The sequence below is a fragment of the Erinaceus europaeus genome, chromosome 3, assembly GCF_950295315.1.
Source record: "Erinaceus europaeus chromosome 3, mEriEur2.1, whole genome shotgun sequence".
In the NCBI taxonomy this organism is placed as follows: Eukaryota; Metazoa; Chordata; class Mammalia; order Eulipotyphla; family Erinaceidae; genus Erinaceus; species Erinaceus europaeus.
Window position 1 is genome coordinate 74,030,915 of NC_080164.1, and position 20,780 is coordinate 74,051,694.

General features: G+C 44.4%; 1 protein-coding gene across 2 annotated transcripts in view; it reads right to left on the reverse strand.

Annotated features, from left to right (window-relative positions):
- PRKCE (protein kinase C epsilon) overlaps positions 1 to 20,780 on the reverse strand; it is a 606,660-nt gene that overhangs the window by 205,277 nt on the left and 380,603 nt on the right. For both annotated transcript variants that reach the window (XM_007523339.3, XM_060187546.1), the window contains exons 3-6: positions 13,908 to 14,067; positions 11,296 to 11,330; positions 9,946 to 10,031; positions 7,951 to 8,080 (exon numbers count right to left, since the gene is read on the reverse strand). In XM_007523339.3, the coding sequence (XP_007523401.1) occupies positions 7,951 to 8,080; positions 9,946 to 10,031; positions 11,296 to 11,330; positions 13,908 to 14,067 (411 nt within the window). The remainder of the gene's footprint in view (positions 1 to 7,950; positions 8,081 to 9,945; positions 10,032 to 11,295; positions 11,331 to 13,907; positions 14,068 to 20,780) is intronic.

Here is a 20,780-nt window from a genome sequence, read left to right on the forward strand (position 1 = left end):
CATCTATGTTTCCACCTTCCCACCCAGCACTCTTTGTAAGTATCAAGGTCAGCAGTTCGCCTACATTTGCGGATACACTCAGAACCAGGGCATATTTTTGACACCTCCTTTCCCAGTCTGCTACTTAACATTCATTTTCACCAGGTTTCACCTGGATGAACTGTGCTGGAAAGAACAGGGCAGTTGTGCTGGGGCTGTTGTAAAAGGAGAATCACTATTCCACCACTTGGCAGTTATGAGCAAATAGTATGTGCTGAGTATGGCTACAGCAACACTGTCCTCAGGAAAGAGGGGACTCTGGTACACTTCAACTTTCACTTCAACCATCTGTTACCATCCTTTGGAAAAGCTTTTCATCTCCATGGTTCCCCCCTTTCCACAAACAAGACCAAAGCTAAGATGACAATGAGGTGGGGCAAATTGTTGGGAATTCTTCCAAATCAAGCAGTGGAGCTTCTGAGAACAATGACAACACCATACCTGAGAAGACAAGCAGGCTGGTGTGCCCCTCAGAAACTTCTCTATGTTAGGGTGACTGAGTTCTTGAGGGTGAGCCAGGGCAATGGTTTTTATTTCATAACAAATTACAGGCATGCCATGTCCCGAGACAGAGAGTAAACAATTGTGAATAGGAAGTTGTGTAATTGTGTGATGGAAGTTGGCAGAGGCCGGGGAGTAACTGGCTACAGAGAAAGAGAGGTCAGAGGGGTTACACTCAGGCTTACACCAGTCATCACATACCACCAGACTGAGCAATGAAGAGTCCTGAGCATACAACAAACAGCATTCAGATTTCTCCAGATTGGTCAACTGTCTGCTACCCAGAATCCCCCAAGGAAAAACGCTGACTGAAACTACCCAGACCCTCCACGCAGGTAGAGACATCCATCCTGCTCCAGTCTGTGCTAGGAGCTATCAAATAACATGCAGGATCAACGATGAACTGCTCTCTCCTTCCTGACCTCTACAAATGACCAGATGCCCTCCTAAAATGTCTTCTTCTTGCCCATATTTCCTGGTCCTTCGACTCTCCCGGGATTAGTTTAAGCCCACATCTCCCATTCTGACCACTCATGCCCTGAATTGCTCATATTTATTTCTCACACATTGTCATGACCAGTAGAGCAGTATTGTGGTTGTCTTTCCTTCTCCGTCTCTTTCTCGGTGTGTGTGTGTGTGTGTGTGTGTGTGTGTGTGTGTTTCACCTTCTATCAAACAAAACAAAACAACAACAAAAAAAAACTGAAAAAGAAGAACAAAGTAAAATAGCTACTTGAAATGGTTAGACCTGAACATGCTCCAAGACATACTACAGGGACAGAAAATCATAGAATAAGTATAAAGGATATAGTTAAATGCTGAGTACTAACCTGCCAGACACCATTCCTAGATGCTAGGAACACTGTGGAGAACTAAATAAGCCCAAATTTACTTTGTGGACCTTATGGTCCAAAGGAAAGAGAGAGAAATACACATAATACAAAGGTACTTTAGAATAACAGGAAGTGCTAAGTGCTATAGAGAACAAGAAAGCAGAGAAAGGTGACAAAGGGCAAGAGATGGGGAGCTGGGCAGTAGCATACCGGGTTAAGTACACATAGTATGGCTCTCCACCTGCAAGTGGTGGAGCAGGTCTGCAGGTGTCTCTCTTTCTCTCTCCCTCTCTATCTTTCCCTCCCCTCTCAATTTCTCTCTGTCCTGTCCAATAAAATGGAAAAAAAAAAAAAAAAGACCACCAGGAGCAGTGGATTTGTAGTGCCAGCACTGAGTTCCAGTGAAAACCCCGGAGGAAAAAAAAAAAGATGATAAGAGATGACAACTTCAGTTTCTGTTCAGGGCAGACATCACAGAGAAGGTGAGCACATTGGCAGGGGGAGGATACTTTGGGGGAATGTGGGAAGCTTTTATAATGGCTCAGAATGAGTTTTATCTGGTATTCAGCCCCTCCAATTGAGAGTAACTGGGCATAATGATTATCTCCTAATGAACAGACAGTGACAGAGTGATGGCATTTTCAAGATTAGGTTACAAAAGCCAGTGACTTTGGACCAGGTGGTTGCACACCTGGTTAAGCTCACACACTGCAGTGCACAAGGACCCAGGTTCAAGCCCCTGGTCCCCATCTGCAGGGGGAAGGCTTCATGAGTGGTGAAGCAGGGCTGCAGATGTCTCTCTGTCTCTCTCCCTCTCAATTTCTGTCTATCTCTATCCAATAATAAATTAATTAAAAATATTTAAAAAAAAAAAAAAACCAAGAGCCAGTGACTTCTTATTTTGAGCTTCCTCTTTTGTTTTCTCGATTGCTTTTTCTAGAGTCCACCAGCTGCTGCGCTATGGGCTGCCCTTTAGAGTAGACCATGTGGCAAAGAATCGATGCCTTCAGCCATCAGCCAATAAGGACCTAGAGCTGCCAACAGCCACAGAGTGACTCCTGAGTGAGCTAGGGAGCAATCCCTTTTCTAGCAAGCCTTCGAATGAAAACTCAGGAGAGACCCGCAAGACAGAAGCACTCTAGGCTACAGAGATATGTATGTGCTTACAGAAATTCTAAGGTGACAGTATTGTCTGTTTCAAGTCATGACATTCAGGGATGATTTGTGACAAACACTTTATACTCTGTGTGTGTCTTTGTGTGTAACTACCCATGAAACAAATCTGCACAAAAAGACCCTTAACAAACTGATGATAGCAGTCTAGTTATAGAAGAGAGAATGCAAAGAAAAAACAGTAATCTGCTAGATAGATGTAAGTCATGCTTCAACTTTATCTTCTGCAAAATAAGTGAGAATTATTTACATATTACTTTTTTTAACTCTAAAAAATGCAGATTAAAGTTGAAGCTATGACAAGGAGCCTAGCTGTTAAAAATAATAGGAAAGGGCTGACACTTTTAGAAATGATAACTTGAGAAATCCTTTTTCAGATCTTTAGTGCTTTTAAAATAACCAAAACACTTTAAAAGGGGAAAAAATGAAGAGAAGAAAAGAGGAGAGGAGAGGAGAGGGAAAGAGAGGAGAAGAGAGAGAAGGAGAGAAGAGAGGAAAAGGAGAGGAGAGAGATAGAAGAAATGGAAAACAAGAAAGGGAGGGGGAGGAAGAAAGGTCTCTCCTTGTCTTCGAGGCTCACTATGTCACTCTGTGAGGCATGCAGCTACAGTCACTTGCCTTACGTACTGTTCTCCACAGGCAGGAGAGTAATAAGGTTAGAGAGACACTCGAGGTCACTAAGCCAGGGTGCTTTCCACGTCATTACCCTAGCAGGCAGTAACTGAAAGAGGACCAGGACAACAACCTAAACTTCTAACCTGTGATCTCCACAGACCACAACACACCAATGGGGTTTCCCCTGAAACAGAAAAACTATCTGTATTACACCATGAAGGGTGTGGGAAAGCCCAAGGCACTGTCCCGGAAAGTGTCCTGGGACCACTGCAACTGAGACAGGGTCTCAGAAAGGCCAGGGGACCAGGAAAGGAATCTTCAGGCCAAACCTTTCCCCAGTGCAGCTTCACTTCCTCCTCAACAAGGGGTTTTGATCAAAAGGGAGGGGCAGTGGCCTGGCAGAGGTGCACCCAGTACAGCACCCACATTACCAAGTACAAGAATCCATGTTCAAGTTCCTGGTCCCCACCTACAAGGGTACGCTTCACAAGCAGTGAATAGTGCTGCAAGTGTCTTTCTCCCTCTTTATCTCCCTTTCCCTCTCAAGTTCTCTCTGTCTCTATCAAAAAGAAAATAAAAATGAGGGAGGGGTGTGTATGGCTACCAGGAGTGGTGGATTCATCATAAAGGCACTGATTCCTAGCAATAACCCTACTGGTAATTTAAAAAGGGGGCAGGTGGCAGGTAAGGCACCCTCTCATGTTCACTGAACCCCAAACACACTTTATCTGGCAGACTGTGAACTGCATCACCAGGTCTGTTTTCCTGGTAATCAGCCATTCAAATCTGATGACTTCAGGACAGCTGTGCTGCAGACCCAGAAGAGGAATTGAGGGCAGGGTACCATGGGCAGGTGAGAACCCTCACCTTCTTTGGAAAATGAAACAAACAAAAAAATCGCAGGGTACTAGACACATTCCCTGCAGGGAAAATGACACCAGTGGAAAAGTAAAGACACAGGGCTGAAAGGACCCCAGAAAGGCACACTGTGCAGGTGAAGGTAGAAGTGGAGGATAACACAATGAAAGTGAAGCAGAGAGGTAGGGTTCAGATGCCTCTGTGACTTAGTGATGCTGATGTGAGAATGCCTGAAATCTATGTCCACACTTACAATGGCCAAGATGCTCAGATCTAAAAGAGTCTGGAGAGACTTGAATATTCTTATGACTTTTTTTCTTACCTTTGTTTATTTATTGAATAGAGACCGCCAGAAATTGAGAGGAGGGGGAGTAAGAGAGGGAGAGAGACAGAGACACCTGCAGCTCTGCTTTACCACTTGTGAAGCTGTCCCCCTACAAGTAGAGACTGGAGGCTTGAACCCATTGCCTTGCACACTGTAACATGTGCACTCAGCCAGGTGCAGCACCACCACCTGGCCCCAAGACTTAAATATTCTTTAGGTAGTGAATCAGAAGACTGAGGAGAGGAATGAAATATTTGGCCTGCTAACTCAATGCTGGTATTTTCTGCCTTTGATTAAGGAGTTCAGTTACCCTACCACTGGCGGGGAGTCTCCTTCCAGAGTCTAATCTTCATGACTTGGGCAGAGAGCTAACAGCCCAGGGGACGAAGGTGGGCCCTTGTAGGTCACTGTGTTAGCCCCTTGTACATGTATACCATTGCTCTAGTACTCCATCCCCATTCCAGTAAAACAGGAACACTTTTGTTACCTGGATGAGTTTTTTAATTTTAATTTTACTTATAAAAAGGAAACACTGACAGAACCATAGGATAGGCCTTATTCTTCCTTCCTTCACTCTTCCTTCCTGCTCTCATTCTCTCTCTCTCCTTCCCTCCTAAATTCTGTTTTCTTACCTTTCTCCCTGCCTCCCTCTGCACATTCTCTCCCCACCCCCTCTTTTGCTCCCTTTCTCCCTTTCTCTCCTCTACTACTAGAGCCTCATACCATGCACAATTTCAGCACTCTAGGCCAGCTTTTCTTTTCTTCAGAGAGAGACAGATCAGAAGGGTGGGAGACACACTATAACACCTGAGTTTCTCCCAGGGCAGGTAGCTGTTACATGAGGTAGCAGAGCTCAATATAGCTTACCTACCAGGTAAGCTCTCTCTCCAGTTCTACTAACACATTTGGACTGCATGGCTCAGATGATTTTATAATAAAGAACAGTCTTGTGGTTTTTTTCCTTGTAGATCCCCATTCTTCAGATGAAAATACTCAGCCCTTCTCAGGAGTGGGCTGGCTAGAAAACTGAAGTCAGAATACTACTTAGCAGTTAAAAATCAAACTGTGAATACAACAACATGGATAAATCTCTAATTATGCTAAATCAAAGAAGCAGGATACAGCAGTTAAGTGCATGGTTTCATTTATGTAAAGTTCTGTAAAATTAAAAAGTATAGTGACAGGAAACAGGTCAAGGTTTGTCTTGTGCTGGGAATAAAGAGGGGGTGTGACAGCCTTTACAATAACAGAAATGTTCTGAATCATACAGCTTGGGCAGTGGCACACTAGGTTGAGACCACACGTTACCATGCACAAGGACCAGCGTTCAAGCCCTTGATCACCCCGGCAGAAGAGAAGTCTCACAAGCCCTCATCAGATATCAGACGTCCCCATGCCAGAGCTCCTTCTTGTCCTAGGTCCAGTCATCCTCCATTCCCATAACAGCTAACTCCAACCCTCACCACCTTGCTAGCCCTTCCTACATCCACCTTCCACCTCAACTTCAGAGAGGATTCCCTAGTCCCAGAAAAGAAAGACTCCTGCTGCAATGCCCACAGTTATCTGTGGACTTCCAATAATTCAGCAAGCCCACCCCCCCATGCCATCCCTGACACAGGAAGGTCCCTGCACCAGGTCTTCTTTCCCCTTTGTCCCCCACGGTGTCCCCTCCCTGTCCCTGCTGAGTCAATGCCCCACTCACCCTCCTCCTCATTAATTTTCCCCTTTACACTTTTCAAGACAGCAAGAAACAATCTGAAAATACTTCACTCCAGCCTCTGTACTCCCCTCCTTACCATCCTGCCAGCAGAGTTGCCACTGAAGTCACCAGTGATCTCCTATTGTGAAATTCAACCCTGTTTCCCTTCATAATCACAAATAACCTTGAAGAAACACTTAGCTCTACTCTTCACTATAAATAAGATTAATAGCCTCCATTCCTCTGGCTTCTTACTGCCATCCCTTGCTACTAGTCACCTCATCCCTGCAGGCTCATCCAGGATATGGAGGACCTTGTACCCCTCACAGTTCCCAACTGGATGATCTTCTCTCTTTACACTCAAGGTACCTTTCCTAGGGAATGCCTTCTACCGGATAGCCTTAACTGCTGCTTATGCTAACAAATTCCAAATCAAAATGTTTAATCTAGACCTCTCCCCTTAGCAGCCGTAATATCCAAGAACTGGACAATTCCACATAAATTTTCCACCAAGTTAACATACCTCCAACTCGTCCACTATCTTTAACTCCAGGCCCTGCCTCTGGATCTCCTGAATCCAAACTCAGTTAATGGTCACCATCCTCCCAACTGGATCTGGTGCCTGTGTCCAATAATTTCCTCTTCAATACCTCTTAAGTGATTCTCTTCCTCGTTATAGTCACAACCCAATTATTACTGTTTCCAACTCTAATAAGTTCACATTCGAAACTACCCCTTCAATGACAAATTTGTTCACATTCTTAATGTTCCTTATGCCTTGCCTATTTTTTCTAATTTTTCCTCAATAAGAGCTCATTAATAATTCCAATTCACACAATAATAAAGCATTGTTTTGAATAATGTCTACAGAATATTCCTGCCCAATGGGTCAAGGTTGTCTGACTAAAAAAGCAAATGGAAACTCCTTATGAAAATGACTTCTCTACTCAGGCGCTCCAGAATGTCTTCGTACCTTCCCAAATGGCATGCTGACAGCCATGGCACTCTGCATGAGCATTTGAGAAAATAACTCACAGGGAGACTGGGAAGTGGCGCACTGAGTTGAGTGCACATGCTATACGGTACATAAGACCCTGGTTCAAGCTCCCAGCCTCCACCTATAGGGGGAAAGTTTCACAAGCGGTGAAGCAATGCTATAGGTGTGTGTGTGTGTGTGTGTGTGTGTGTGTGTGTGTGTGTGTGTGTGTGTGTGTACCTTCCCCTTTCCTCTGAATTTCTTTGTCTCTATAAAAAAATAAATACATAAAATAAAATACAAAAAATAATTCACAGGTAGAACTCAGTAAAGAGGATGAAGCCTGAGATTCTAAGAGTGAAAGTTCAAACTCTACTTCTGCTAACAAGCTGTGTAACATAACCCAGTTCCTTCGTCAGAGACATGGGAATGATATCACCTATGCCACAGCCCTTATGAACAAACAATAAGGTATCTTAGGTGAGAGTTATGTAACATAGTTCTTTCCTGAGTAATCTTCAGAGTAAGTAAAAAGTAAAGAAAGCTCTGAATCATGGATCATGATAGTAAAATATGCATCACTTAATTCAGGGATGAACTCCTAAAATATTTCTTCCCTTTGGTACCATTGAATTTCTCCCTTAAATTATTTTTATGCTTCTGTAAATTTATCTTGTCTCCATAGCTTATCATATGCTGAAAAGGTGGGATCACACCTTGCTATTTTTCTTAGTTCCCACTAAGGATGACAGATCCCTTTCAACACTGTATAGAGACTGCTGAACAATTGGCAGTTATTAAACAAGGACCACTGTTCAGCCTTCCAGTCAATTGTGGAACTTATTTTCAAGGCTAAAAATACAGACCAAGATTTTTTTTTAAGGCGCACGTGGGTACCAGGGGTCAAAGAGCAGAACACGGAGCACCTTACCTTTGCACTGCAAACCCTGTCGCAAGAGGCCCCAGAGCAAGGACCCACAGTGGTCACAGAAGGTGGGGACCTTGTAGTTGTGGATTCCGAACTTGTGGGGCATGTTTACGCTGAACCGCTGGGAGCCCACCTGCAGGGATGGCAGAACACAGGGTGACCTTAACCTCCTTCAAGCTCTGGAAAGCACTAACAGTTCTTGCAGATGGGAGGTCCTAAGATGGCTCTCAACACTGCCCTAAAAAACCAGATGAAGGCTTCCTTACTGCCTCAGATCTTTTTTACTTTCTCAACTCCTAATCTATCCTCAGACCTGATCCCCCATCCCTCCTCCTGCTCCAGGATTTCAGGCCCTAACTCTCATGGCTCACAACACTCAATGTGCACCTCACATTCTGGCCATTAATGTCGGGACACTGTTCGAGTTTTCACTGTCGTCCTATGCACAGAGGGTCCACCTTCCAGGTGTCGTCTGACATTGGGACAGTATATGCAGGATTCTGTAATCAACCTCAGAACCTAGCACAGTCATGGAAACTGCAAGCTGTCAGTTAGGACAAACAATAACTGCAATAAAGACTGCTAACTAGAGTAGTGACTGCAGAAGGCAGTAAGGCATCTAAAGTACTGGTGCTGACTACAGGTCAGACACCGCTTTCAGCTAAGCCCCACCACTACCCTGTAGGGTGGGTACCAAGCCAGTTCAACTTTACACAACAGGAAATTAAGGATCTGTGAGATTAAGCATTATCTAAGCTGATGAGTGTAGAGCCAGGATTTGACGCTCCTGAGTCTAAAGTCAAAGTCCAGGTCTTTTAGCCACTCACTGATCATTAAGCAGAATAAGTAAAGAGAAGATGGGAAGATGGAAAGAGATGAGGCTGAGCAGAGTTTTTGGACCTGTCACGAGCCACCTTAGATGCCCTGAGCAAATTTCCTGGTTTCTTAGGGCTCAGTTTCCTTATCTGACAGTGGCACCCCCTGTGCGACCTAACATCACAGCATTGTGAGGTCAGAAGAGGTAGGTGAGGTGAGAAACATCAAGTGCTTCACTGAAGCAAGGCATCATCAACACAGCCCATCTTTTGGGGCCTTCTTTGCTCCTCCATGGAATCACTCTCTGTTGGCTTCTTGAGGGGCTGCATGAGCCAGAATCACCTCAGCAGGTGCAGGGACCATCACCCGGGGCCCTTTGGCCTGGGGAAAATCACTTTTGCTGGTTTAGGAGTCAGGGAGGGAAAAGCAAGCAGCAAACATTTGTCCTTGAGTCTCTGTCGAGAGGTGAGTGAAGAGGCTTTGTCAGGGACCAGGAAGAAGAGGAGAGCTGGGCACAGTCATGGGTGTGGACTTGAACTCGGGCACGAAAGCATGGCTATGTGTGGGCAAAGACAGACAGGGCTGCTTCATAATAAACTGCCTACGGCCCAGCAGCAACAAATGGCCAGTCCTTGCACAGGACTGATTTTTTAAAATTTGTTTTGTTTTGTTTTGTTTTTACTGACCCTTACCTAAAATGCAGGGCTAACAGTAATCTTGGGATCAGAGATTGGTGAAAAGGACAAAAGAAGTTGCTGCAGCTCCAGACTGCAGGCAAACACAAAGCCAGCACATACGCAGGTGCCAGCACATGTGCACACACTCTCACCAGGTGACTCAGAGACGGAGAAATGAGTGAGCTCAGTGGGAGAAGAGACAGGGAGGAAGAGAGAAGCAGGGAGATGAATTATAAGATTCACATTTACCTGGAGAGCTCTAGCTCTGGGATTGCATGAATTTTGATATAACATCCACAGACACAAAACTGATTTTAGAGCTGTGCTCATTCTGTGAGTCATGCCAGAAAGGCCAAGAACAACTCCCTTCATTTTTAATCAACATAATGAAGAGATCAAGGGGACCTTAGCGAGATAAGGTTTTTCTTGGGGACCACTAAGGAGGCAGTGGAAGCTGGGGATGGCAGGGAAGAAATCCCAGGATTTCAGAGTCATAAATATTTACCTCATCGGGAGTTTCCTGTTTCTTTAATCCAGCACACTTTGTAATTATCAGCTCATGGCATCGCTTGTGGACCACGCAAGTGCAAACTGCAAACAGCAAAAATAGGGAAAGGCTGAGCAACAAGTCGGGGAGAAAGATTCTATCCCAAGATAATCAGCTGTGGAGGGCAAAAGGATATAGAAGCCATGCCTCTGAATCGTACAGTAATATCATTACTGAAGCACTCTGGACATTTGTTTCAAAGCTCTTTGCCATCAGACCCATTAGGGCTTCCTAGATGGTCTGAAGAAGAGTGGAGCATTTGTAAATTCAAGTGGTGTCAGCCGTTTTCTCTAGCTCCAGGATATAGATCAATTTTCTAGTTTCTCTTTGCCAAGGTTAAGGAACAATTGCCCTGCCACAAAGCACTGTCAGCTGAAGGCACTGAAGTTGTCTCCTGCTCCACTCAAGACCATGTGTGTGGGGGGAGGAGGTGCTGATTGGTGTGACGAGGGGCCATAGCAGGTGAATGGACATCTTGTGGCACAGGTAGGCTTTCTGATCTGGTTGTGCCCTTAGATGCCAGAGATTAAAAATTTCTGCTTAACTCAGCATCTCCACAAGAAGTGGCCTGTAGCTCTCTCTAGTGTCAAGGGGCAACGTAGGCGATATAAGAGGAAAGTAACTGCACACCAGCAAGGGCACAGAGGTGGAAAACAAACCCTAGGATGAGACCCAAATTAATCAGTGGCTGACCCCCCACTCTATCCACAGAGGAACCCTGACATGACCACAGTCTATATTCAGCCTACCTCCCCTGCTCAGGACAACACATCTGTATATTTGCAGTTTCTGACAGCAGACATCAATAAAGTTTAAGTGGGTCTCCAGTGTTGAAGAGCCAATAACTCCACAGTGGAGACAAAAACAGACCATCAACCAGGATCATCATGTGATACATAGTGAAACAAGCAGGCAAGGAAGTATCTTTGAAGTGTTAAAGTAGAAAGCTGACATGGCTTCTTGCTCAATACACAACAGGACCTTCAAAGGGCCTCTCACTACACTTCAGGTTTCACACCCACTCTCACTGTCACCAAAAACAAAAACAAACAAACAAACAAAAAAAAAACTGAGCCGCTTGAACACTTGGAGATAGGCGGCGTCTATATGGTCCTTCCCGTACACTCGTCATCATACATTGTGTGGGAGGAATGGCCACACTTATGAAAAGACAAAGTGAGAACCACTTCTCTGAGGGAGCACAAGCATAAAATCTTTAGTGGCTCTAAGTGTGATTAACCCTGCGTACAGCATGTTATCTGGACTAACCAAGGGGCCCCCAAGGAAAGTTCATACAACATCTCTTACCTTGACATTGGTATCCCTGCTTTCCAATGACACCCCTAAGAAAGAATACAACTCTTAATAAAATGAACATTCATATTAGAACATAAGCATGCATGCACGCACACACACACACACACACACACACACACACACACACACATGTGCCACCCCTCTCAGGTCACCACCCACAGTGAAGCCAGTACCCTCAAACTGACCTATCTACCTAGTGGAGTGATTTCACTCCATGTGCAGGTTACCTCACAGGACTCCTTCAGAAGACCACAGAGGGCAGCTCCAGCACTCAGAATTGGTTTGGTTAATATCAGGGATGGGTTTCCTAAACAAACAGCTATCCCAGTGGGCCCACAGAGTCCTGGAAAGCTATAAAAACTGCAGGCTTTCAGCAGGCCTCAATTAGTCAAAAGTGCTTTTACTTGTGGAAAAGCATAGAAGAGGGCTTTGCAGGCAGGCATAGTCCCTGAGCAAAGGCTCTGGGTCAGTCTGTGGCCAGGCCTGTGGGATTCAATTTATTGACTGGGTGAAGGGTGATGTCAGAGGTTCTTTCCATGGCCACAGTAGGTCTCCATGGGCAAGGCTTAAAGTCAGCACAGAGACAAAGCAATATGACCAGCCTGGCCTCCGTGCACTGGGCTGTTTAGGAGCCTCCTGCAGCCCCCAGCCCAGCAGGAGGAGGCATAAGTCACTCCAGCTACACTTCAGGGAACACAGAACTCAGCACTGCTCGCCATGGATACAGAGGAGACCCAGCTCCATAAGGCTGAGCTTTCAGAGCCTGCTTGTCCCAAACATGCAGTTCATGACCAAAATCCAGAAAGTCGAGGTCAGAGGGTTGAGTCAGCTCTGGGAAGGTGGCCTGTTTGTGGGTGGGAGGAAGCAGCATTTAATGTCCAGTTGGGTTGAATTTACTTGGAGCTGTGTCATCTCAGATGTTCATATCAACCTCAGTAACTAGTCCTGGAAAAACATGAGGATAAGACAAGCCACTTCCTTGCACTTTTGTAGCCCTCAGAGTCCAAGCTGCGTATCCCTTGGCTGGGTTCATGGTGCAACTCAGCCTCACTAATTTCCCCTGCCAAATCTAATTGTGTTGACCACCTCCATGTCAACTTCAAAGAGTTTAGAGAGGTTGCTATAAAGGCCAGTGGAAAGTCAGGAAAAGTATGCGCTTTTAGCTACTGGATTATAGGAAAAGCCATGACATATGTGTACACACAAAAAGAGAGAAAGAAAGAAAGAAAGGAAGGAAGGAAGGAAGGAAGGAAGGAAGGAAGGAAGAAAGAAAGAAAGAAAGAAAGAAAGAAAGAAAGAAAGAAAGAAAGAAAGAAAGAAAGAAAAAGAAAGAAAGAAAGAAAAAAAGGAAAAAATACGGCATGGTCTCTGGAACTTCTTTTTTTAAAATATTTTATTTATTTCTTAGTAAGAAAGGAGGAGAGAGAAAGAACCAGACATCACTCTCATACATGTGCTACCAGGGATTGAACTCAAGATCTCATGCTTGAGAGTCCAGTGCTTTATCCACTGTGCTACCTCCCGGACCACAGCCTCTGGAACTTCTACGCTGGAGAAACTCAGGCCCTTTTCACTGTAATTTCAACTCTTCACTACTGTTGTTTAGTGGAATAGGGTAAACAATATGTAGTTCCAAGGGCAGTTGGAATATTAAATCTCTCATGCCTAAGGGAGAAGCTGGTGTATGGTAGGTGCTCATTAAATGTCCCCTTCCAGTTCCCAAGGACAGTATTCCCCAGAGATCTGCTATCTATCTAGTTCTGCCTCTCAAATATCCTAGCCACAAGGAGAGAATCATCACCTCCCCCAGAAAGTCTCCCTGAGCACTCTGGGCAACATTGCTCTCGTACTCCTCTGAAATCTCAGCATCACTGTCAGCAAGAACTGCTCTGTGCTATGAACACTAGCAACGGAGTATTTTTAAACTCTATTATGGAAAAATTCAAATTCATACCAAAATAGAAATATAAGGTTCTCTGATGTGCCCACACCCAGCCCCAACAATGACTAATGCACAGCCTTGTTTTATCAATATGTGAAGTACTCCTTTCCTTCTAGATTATCTTAACAGATCTCTGACATCTTCTCATATAGTTTCTACCACTTTGTAAGCAATTTAGGTTATCTCTGTGAAAGATAAGAGTTGTGGGTAGATAGATAGCATAATGGTTATGCAAACAGACTCTCATGCCTGAGGCTCTAAAGTCCCAGGTTCAAGTCCCTGCACCACCATAAGCCAGAGCTGAACAGTGTTCTGGTAAAAAGGAAGGAAGGAAGGAAGGAAGGAAGGAAGGAAGGAAGGAAGGAAGGAAGGAAGGAAGGAAGGAGGTGTTTAAACACATACACAATCACAATACTATTAATTGGTCATCAAATCTTAGCTCCTTCAGCCTGACATATGAGATGACCCAAGGTGTAAAGTCACCAGAAACCATAGCTTCTTCTATTCATCTATCCTCAAGCACCGAACACTCACTTAGCCTTCCAGAAAAATCTTCTGCCATTAATAAAGTATATCAGCTCGTTTTATCTTCTGTACATATGCCTTGACTTCATGCTGTAGAGAAAGTATAATGAAAGCCGCCCAGAAAAGATTTTCTTACCAGATAAAATCTCTGCAGTGGGAACAGTAGGTGGGCTGCCGAAGGTAGGTGGCCATGAACTTATGGCCATTGACCTGGTGGACCCTGCGCCTGACAGCCCCCTGCCTCTTCCTGGGCCGCATCCGCTCCCTGAACACACGCTCTTCATTGTCTTTAGGGGCTGGGGAGAACAAGAGCAGGGGAGAAAACACAGGCTGGGTTAGTGCACCTTGAAACTAGAAAGTGAATGCTTGCAGGAGACCTACTCTGCTCTAGGGAACCCAGAGTGAGGAGGGGAACGGAGCAGCCTTGCCTGGAGGAGAGTCAGAGGCTGAGGAGCCCTGCTGCTTCCTGCACAGGTGCAAGGTCCAGGCAGAGCATCTCCTGCACCTGCTCAGCCTGAGCAGCCAGGGCAGCCCAGTTCCACTCCATCTGCACATGTTCCCCTCCCCTCCCCCCAACACACACACACAAACACACACACACACACAAACACACACAATCTGCATTTCACAAGCTCAGTCTGACTGTAGCTTCTGAGCAATGTAGCTTTCCACACCATAGAAACCATCCCTGGCCCTAAGCTTCTGTGGACATGGACCCCCTATAAGTGGTGGCAGTAGTGCTGACTTTGTGGATGCTCTCAGGAGGCAATGGTGTGACTTCACTTCCCTCCCCACCCAGCTGCCTGGCTCAGAGAAGTAGTTGCCTCATCAGTCAAGTTTTCCTTCCTTTTCCTGCCGACCCTAAATGGGACAGCCAAAAGCTTTTCCCAAAGGTTGAGACCAGAAAAAACCAACTGTGAAAGCAGTTTCCAAAAGATACAAGACCCACCTCCATGGATTGTACTGGGACTCCTCTAGAGACAACAGGACCTTAATTCTTCTGACCAGCCGCCACCCCCCACCCAAACCATGCAAAGGAGCTAAGAGATGGCAGCAAAAGGAATCATGATGATGGTTGTGAACTTAATGTTTGTATTTGCACCTTTCTTTTTTATTTGTTTATTTATTCCCTTTTGTTGTCCTTGTTGTTTTATTGTTGTAATTATTATTGATATCATTGTTGTTGCATAGGACAGAAAGAAATGGAGAGAGGAAGGGAAGACAGAGAAAGGGAGACACTTGCAACCTGCAAGATAGACACCTGAAAACCTGCTTCACCGCCTGTGAAGCGACTCCTCTGCAGGTGGGGAGCCGGGGGCTCGAACCGCCAGTCCTTGGGCTTTGCGCCACCTGTGCTTAACCCGCTGCACTACCGCCCGACTCCCTATTTGCACCTTTCATTGCACACAAATTTGCATGTTGAAGTCCAAACCTGTCTCCCTTCCCCCGTGAGATAGTAATTGGAGGAGGGGTTTCTGGGAGGTAACTAGTTTAGATGTGGTCATGAGGGTGGGCCTCCATGATAGTGCTAGTGACCTATGAGTAAGAATAAGTTCCCATGCTGAGTGTCAGAATGGGTCTTGGAACATGCTAGATAGAGTTAAGACCAGGTCTGAAAAGATTTCTGCTACTCCTGCCCCAGAGCTACCAACACTACCTTTTAACTCAGTGTTCCACTGGAGAAAGAGAGGGAAACCAGCATCTATAAGAGGGGGAGGAGGCACAGGGAAATGCCAAATGAAACCCATGTAGAAAGCAGCTGGACAGACACCAGGTCATGGGGGCAGTAGTGGGACCCTGGGCTGCTGACAGGTGATCCATGGGTACAGTCACAGCTCCCTCATACCTGTCTCCCCACTCCCATCTCCACAAAAGAAGTAATAATTAGATCATGGGAAAATGGGAAGCAGAGAGGCCCTCAGAAAGTCTCCTGCAGGGCCAGGTGGTGGCACACCTAGTTGAGCGTACATGTTATAATGCACAAGGACCCAGGTTCAAGTCTCTGTCCCCACCTGCAGGGGGAAAGCTTCACAAGTAGTAAATCAGTGCTGCCAGTGTCTCTCTCCCTATCTCCCCCTTCCTTCTTGATTTCTGTCTTTCTCTATCCAGTAAATAAAGATAATTTTGAGAGGTGGGGAGAGAGGGACAGAGAGAGAGGGAGAGGGAGAAGAAGAGGGAGAGAGAGAGAGAGAGACACTCCCTGCTTGGAACTGGAATCACCACTAGAAATGCACCTTTTAACATTTCTCAGTGCTATGATGGAATTTTCTAGAACACACGGGAGAAGAGTAGGATATTATTCTGTGTGTAAGACAAAAAATATGTATTGTGTACAGATATACATATGTGTACGACATAATCACAATTAATGTGACATTATATTAAATGCTGTATTTTATATACTGTATATTGCATAGTATATTCTATATATTCAAATACTAAGGCAAAAAAATATGTTATTTTATATATTTATATATTTTATTATTATTTATATTTATTATATATATTATATATAATATATATTATATATATATTATATATATATTTTATATATTTATATATTTATAAAAATATAATATGTTATTATATTAAATCAATATGGATATTTAATCTTTTTTTCAAGCCACATGCATAATTAATCTTACAGTAAGCATATGATTAAGTAACCATATACATAATATACAGAGATATACATTTATATAGTTTTGCTGAGCTATTTCAATGTTGTAGACATAATGACATTTGTACCCCAAAACTCTTCCCTTTTTTAATATCCAAATAATAGTGACATTCCCCTTCACAACCATAATGCTGTATTATGAAATTTAACACTGATATAACATTGTCTAATACACATCATATTTAAATCGCCCTCTAAATATCCTTCAGAGTAGTTTTTCTATTTTATTTTAATGCAGCAACAAAAGGGGTTGCACAGTGGGTAAAGCACTGGTCTCCCAAGCACGAAGTACCTACCAGGCTTGGGCCCTGGCAGCACATGAGTGAGTGCTGAATGCTCTGGTTCTTCCTCTCTCCTCCACTCTTTGTCAGAAATAAGCAAATCTTAAAACATTTAATGCATAAACTAATTATATCTCGTTCAATGTATTTGACTACCATGTCTTTTTATTTTCCTTAGTCTAGAAAATTTCTAGGATATGATTTTACAGAATGTCCCACAATCTGGATTTGTTTTCTTCTTCTTGATTTGTTTGGGATGAAGTGACAAGAATATCACAGATACCTCAGAATCAACAAATCTAAAAAAATTCATCAAGATTCTTATGGAAGGGCTGGGTGGTGGCGCACTCGGTTAAACACACATATTATCAAGCACATGAAGCAGTGCTGCAGGTGTCTCTCTTGCTCTGTTCCCTTTCCCCTCTCAATTTCTGTCTCTATCAAAACAAAAAACAAACAAACAGACAAAAAAGGAGGGGTAGCCACAGGGAACAGTGATTCATTGCACATGCAGCAAGCCCCAGTGCTAACCCTGTTAGCAATAAAAACTTAAAAGATTCTTATGGGCCTGGGGAAATAACACAGTGGTTTATGCAACAGTCTTTCATGCCAAAATCCCACAGGTCTCATATTCAATCCCTGGTACTACCATAAGCCACAGATGAGCAGTACTTCAGTAAAAATAAAATCCCATGATGATTATAAATGATACATACATAGCATTCGTAGGAGAAATATAAAATATGTGTTCTCATTAAGAACTTTTAATGCAGAGCTGGGAGGTGACGCACCTGGTTAATTACACATAGTACTATGTGCAATGACCTGCACAAGGGTGGGGTTTAAGCCCCCACTCCCATCTGCAGTGGTATGCTTCACAAGCAGTGAAGCAGGTCTACAGGTGTAGATCTTTCTCTCTCCCCTTCTCCTCTCAATTTCTCTGTTCTATCCAATAAAATGAAAAAAAAATGGCTATGAGGAGCAGTGGATTTGCAGTGCTGGCACCAAGCCCCAGAGATAACCCTGGTCCCCCCCCCCAAAAAAAAAGAAAAAAAATCAATGCAAGGCAGAGCAGTCCTGACATACTATCAACATAGCATTTAAAGAAACAAATGTGTATTTAAATGGCCTTATTCACTATTGGGAAGGCTACTATGATTTATTTATTTACTTCTAGGGACAATATAAAAGCCTGCATTTTTAGAAAGCAATATTATAATACATATCAAACACCACAGAGTTTCACATCCTTTCATGTGGCAAGTGTTGAATCAGTAATTGAACAGAAACTAAAAGATATATACTCATAAATGTTTCTGATTGAATAGCTTTATTGACCAAAAATAGTCTGATTGTCTGATATTAGTAGAATGACCTAATGAATTACTTAACATATATAGCAATTTTAAAATGGTGGTGAAAGATAAGGTAGAAGCATGGAGAAAATGTGATTTAAAACAGAATGCATACACACAGTCCTAGATAAAACACAGTAACAGGCTGGAGGTAAAATAAAAGACTTGTTATAATGATGGAATTATGTTATTTTGATACTTTTAAAAAATGTTTTCCAGTGCTCTTTACTGACTTCATTGCTTATGCCTGTCTGTCTGTTTTGTTTGTTTGTTTTGTCTGTCTTTTTTTTTCCCCCCCTAGAATACTGCTCTGGTGTGTGTGTGTGTGTGTGTGTGTGTGTGTGTGTGTGTGTGTGTGTGTGTGTGTGACAGAGAGAGACAGAGACAGAGAGAGACAGAGACAGAGAGAGAAGGGGGTAGTGCTGGACCTAGAATTTCAGAGCCTCAGGCATGAAAGTCTTTGGCACAACCACCATGCTACTTCTCTGATCCTTTTAGTGGCTTTCTAAAGCAGTTCTCTCTGACTTAAGCTTTGGTCACAAAAGGTCCCCCAACCTGTGGCAGTGGCACAAGGGCACCAGATGTTGTCATGGAGAGCAGGAGCAACAAGACAACTTTATCAGCTATAATAGTAGCCTATAATTTTGAACTGAGGAGCAGCTGCCCTGACCACCCTCCATACCCGTGACTCCTGCTGGAGGCTCACTGTTCGGTAGACACACTCAGCCAGGCCCACCTGGAGTGACTGTTCATTCACTGCTGCCTCTGAGGCAAAACAGAGGCTGGTTTTCCTCCCTGAGGGCTGATCTCGTCCTGTCCAGATGCTCTGTTTTGTAGCTGCCATGTGCCACACAGCAGAAAGGGTAACCTCAGGTCAAGAAGAGGTCAACATAAAACTGAATAACTGCTAAAACTTCATGTTGTTTCTATATATATATTTTTTATTTTTATTATTGGATAGAGACAGAGAGAAATTGAGAGGTGAGGGGAGTTAGGGGAAGAGACAGAGAGACAACTACACCCCTTCCTTCACCACTTGTGAAGCTTTCCCCCTGCAGGTGGGGACCAGGGGTTTGAACCTGGGTCCTTCTGCACCGTAATGTGTGCACTTAACCAGGTGCACCACCACCTGGCCCCATCTTCATGTTGTTTCTATAAAGATCTTGGCTGGTCTGATATAACGACAGGATTCACAAAGGCATGAAGCTAAGCAGAGACATGCCCCAAAGCAAGAAGGTGATCTTCAGTAACATCAGCCTCCAGCATCATTCCAGGCATGTCTTCTTCTTGGTTTGATTAGCTTATAAACTTCAGACTCCAAATAGTATTCATGCCAATGAAGAGCTTACAGCCCCAGTGCTCACAAGACTGTGGTGAGGTTATGCAGGTTTGCAGGTTTGCAGGTGGGAGCAGAGGAAAGACCCCCAAACCCTGTTGACCTGATCTCACCTAGTTCCCTTCTCCCAGGCTAAGATTTCTCAATCTGGACCAGATGAACACTCATTACAAGAGAGACAGTAGATCCAGTGGCCCCTGTTCTTGCTGGTCTAAATATCAAAGGTGATTCACAGTCACCTCCCTCAGCTCACCTCACCAATGGAGCTGACAGTATGAGCACTACCACCCCCCTCCCCCCTCCCCCCACCCACCCCTGCACCAAATCAGGTCATGGCATCCTAACCTGGGCATTCTCAGGATGCCTTTTATTTTAAGAAGATCTAGCAGTGAGTTTCTAGTAGACCCAGGCTTATGAACTCCTGGGTGCCTGTGCTTTTTTCCTGAATATGTGTAGCAAAGATTGTCAAACCCAAGGATTCAGCTTGCCCTAGACTCTTGATCCAGGAGCCTGAAACTGACTGGCCAATGCTCATGACTGCCCAACTGTGAACATCACTGTCATTCCTCACTTTAGGATGTCACCTGCCCACAGTATTCAGGGAACAAAGGGGTCTTTCCCACAAATAAGCCATGGAGCTATCTTTATTTTGTTCTTTGCTCTTTCATTGGACCTTCTCTTTCAGTTAGTGGGCAATTTTGCCTTTACCTCAAATTTTCCTTATGTTCCAGAACAAGCTACCTAACATCTTTGGTTCTCTAATTTCTTTCCCCCCACCCTTTTGTTGCCCTCGCTGCTGCAGCCTTGTCGTGGTTATCATTGTCGTTGTGATGTCGTTTGTTGCTGGACAGGACAGAGAGAAATGGAGAGAGGAGGGGAAGACAGACAGGGGGAGAGATAGACACCTGCAGACCCACTTCACCGCCTGTGAAGTGACTTCCCTACAGGTGGGGAGCTGGGGGATCAAACTGAGATCCCTACGCCGGTCCCTGCACCCTGCGCCACGTGCGCTCAACCTGTGCTACCGCCCGAACCCCTCTATATTTTCTTATTTATGGAGAAAGAACAATGCAACAACTCAGCCTAAACTCCTAGCTGGTGCTCTTACTCCTCTGCTTCCCTGACACCTCCTTATGGAGAGGAATGAGACAGCCTCACCATCCACCCTGCAGATATCCCCTCACGGTCCCCACACTGCTAGATCCAGCTATCTGCAGATGTTAAACACCTGACACTGAGTGCTAAGAAGGCAGCATTTCCTCCTCAAACCTCACCCACCAAGGGCCTCTCTGAAAGCAGACTTTTCAGACTAGGAAAACCATCTGGAAGATTGGACTGGGCAGAGTACTGAATCAAG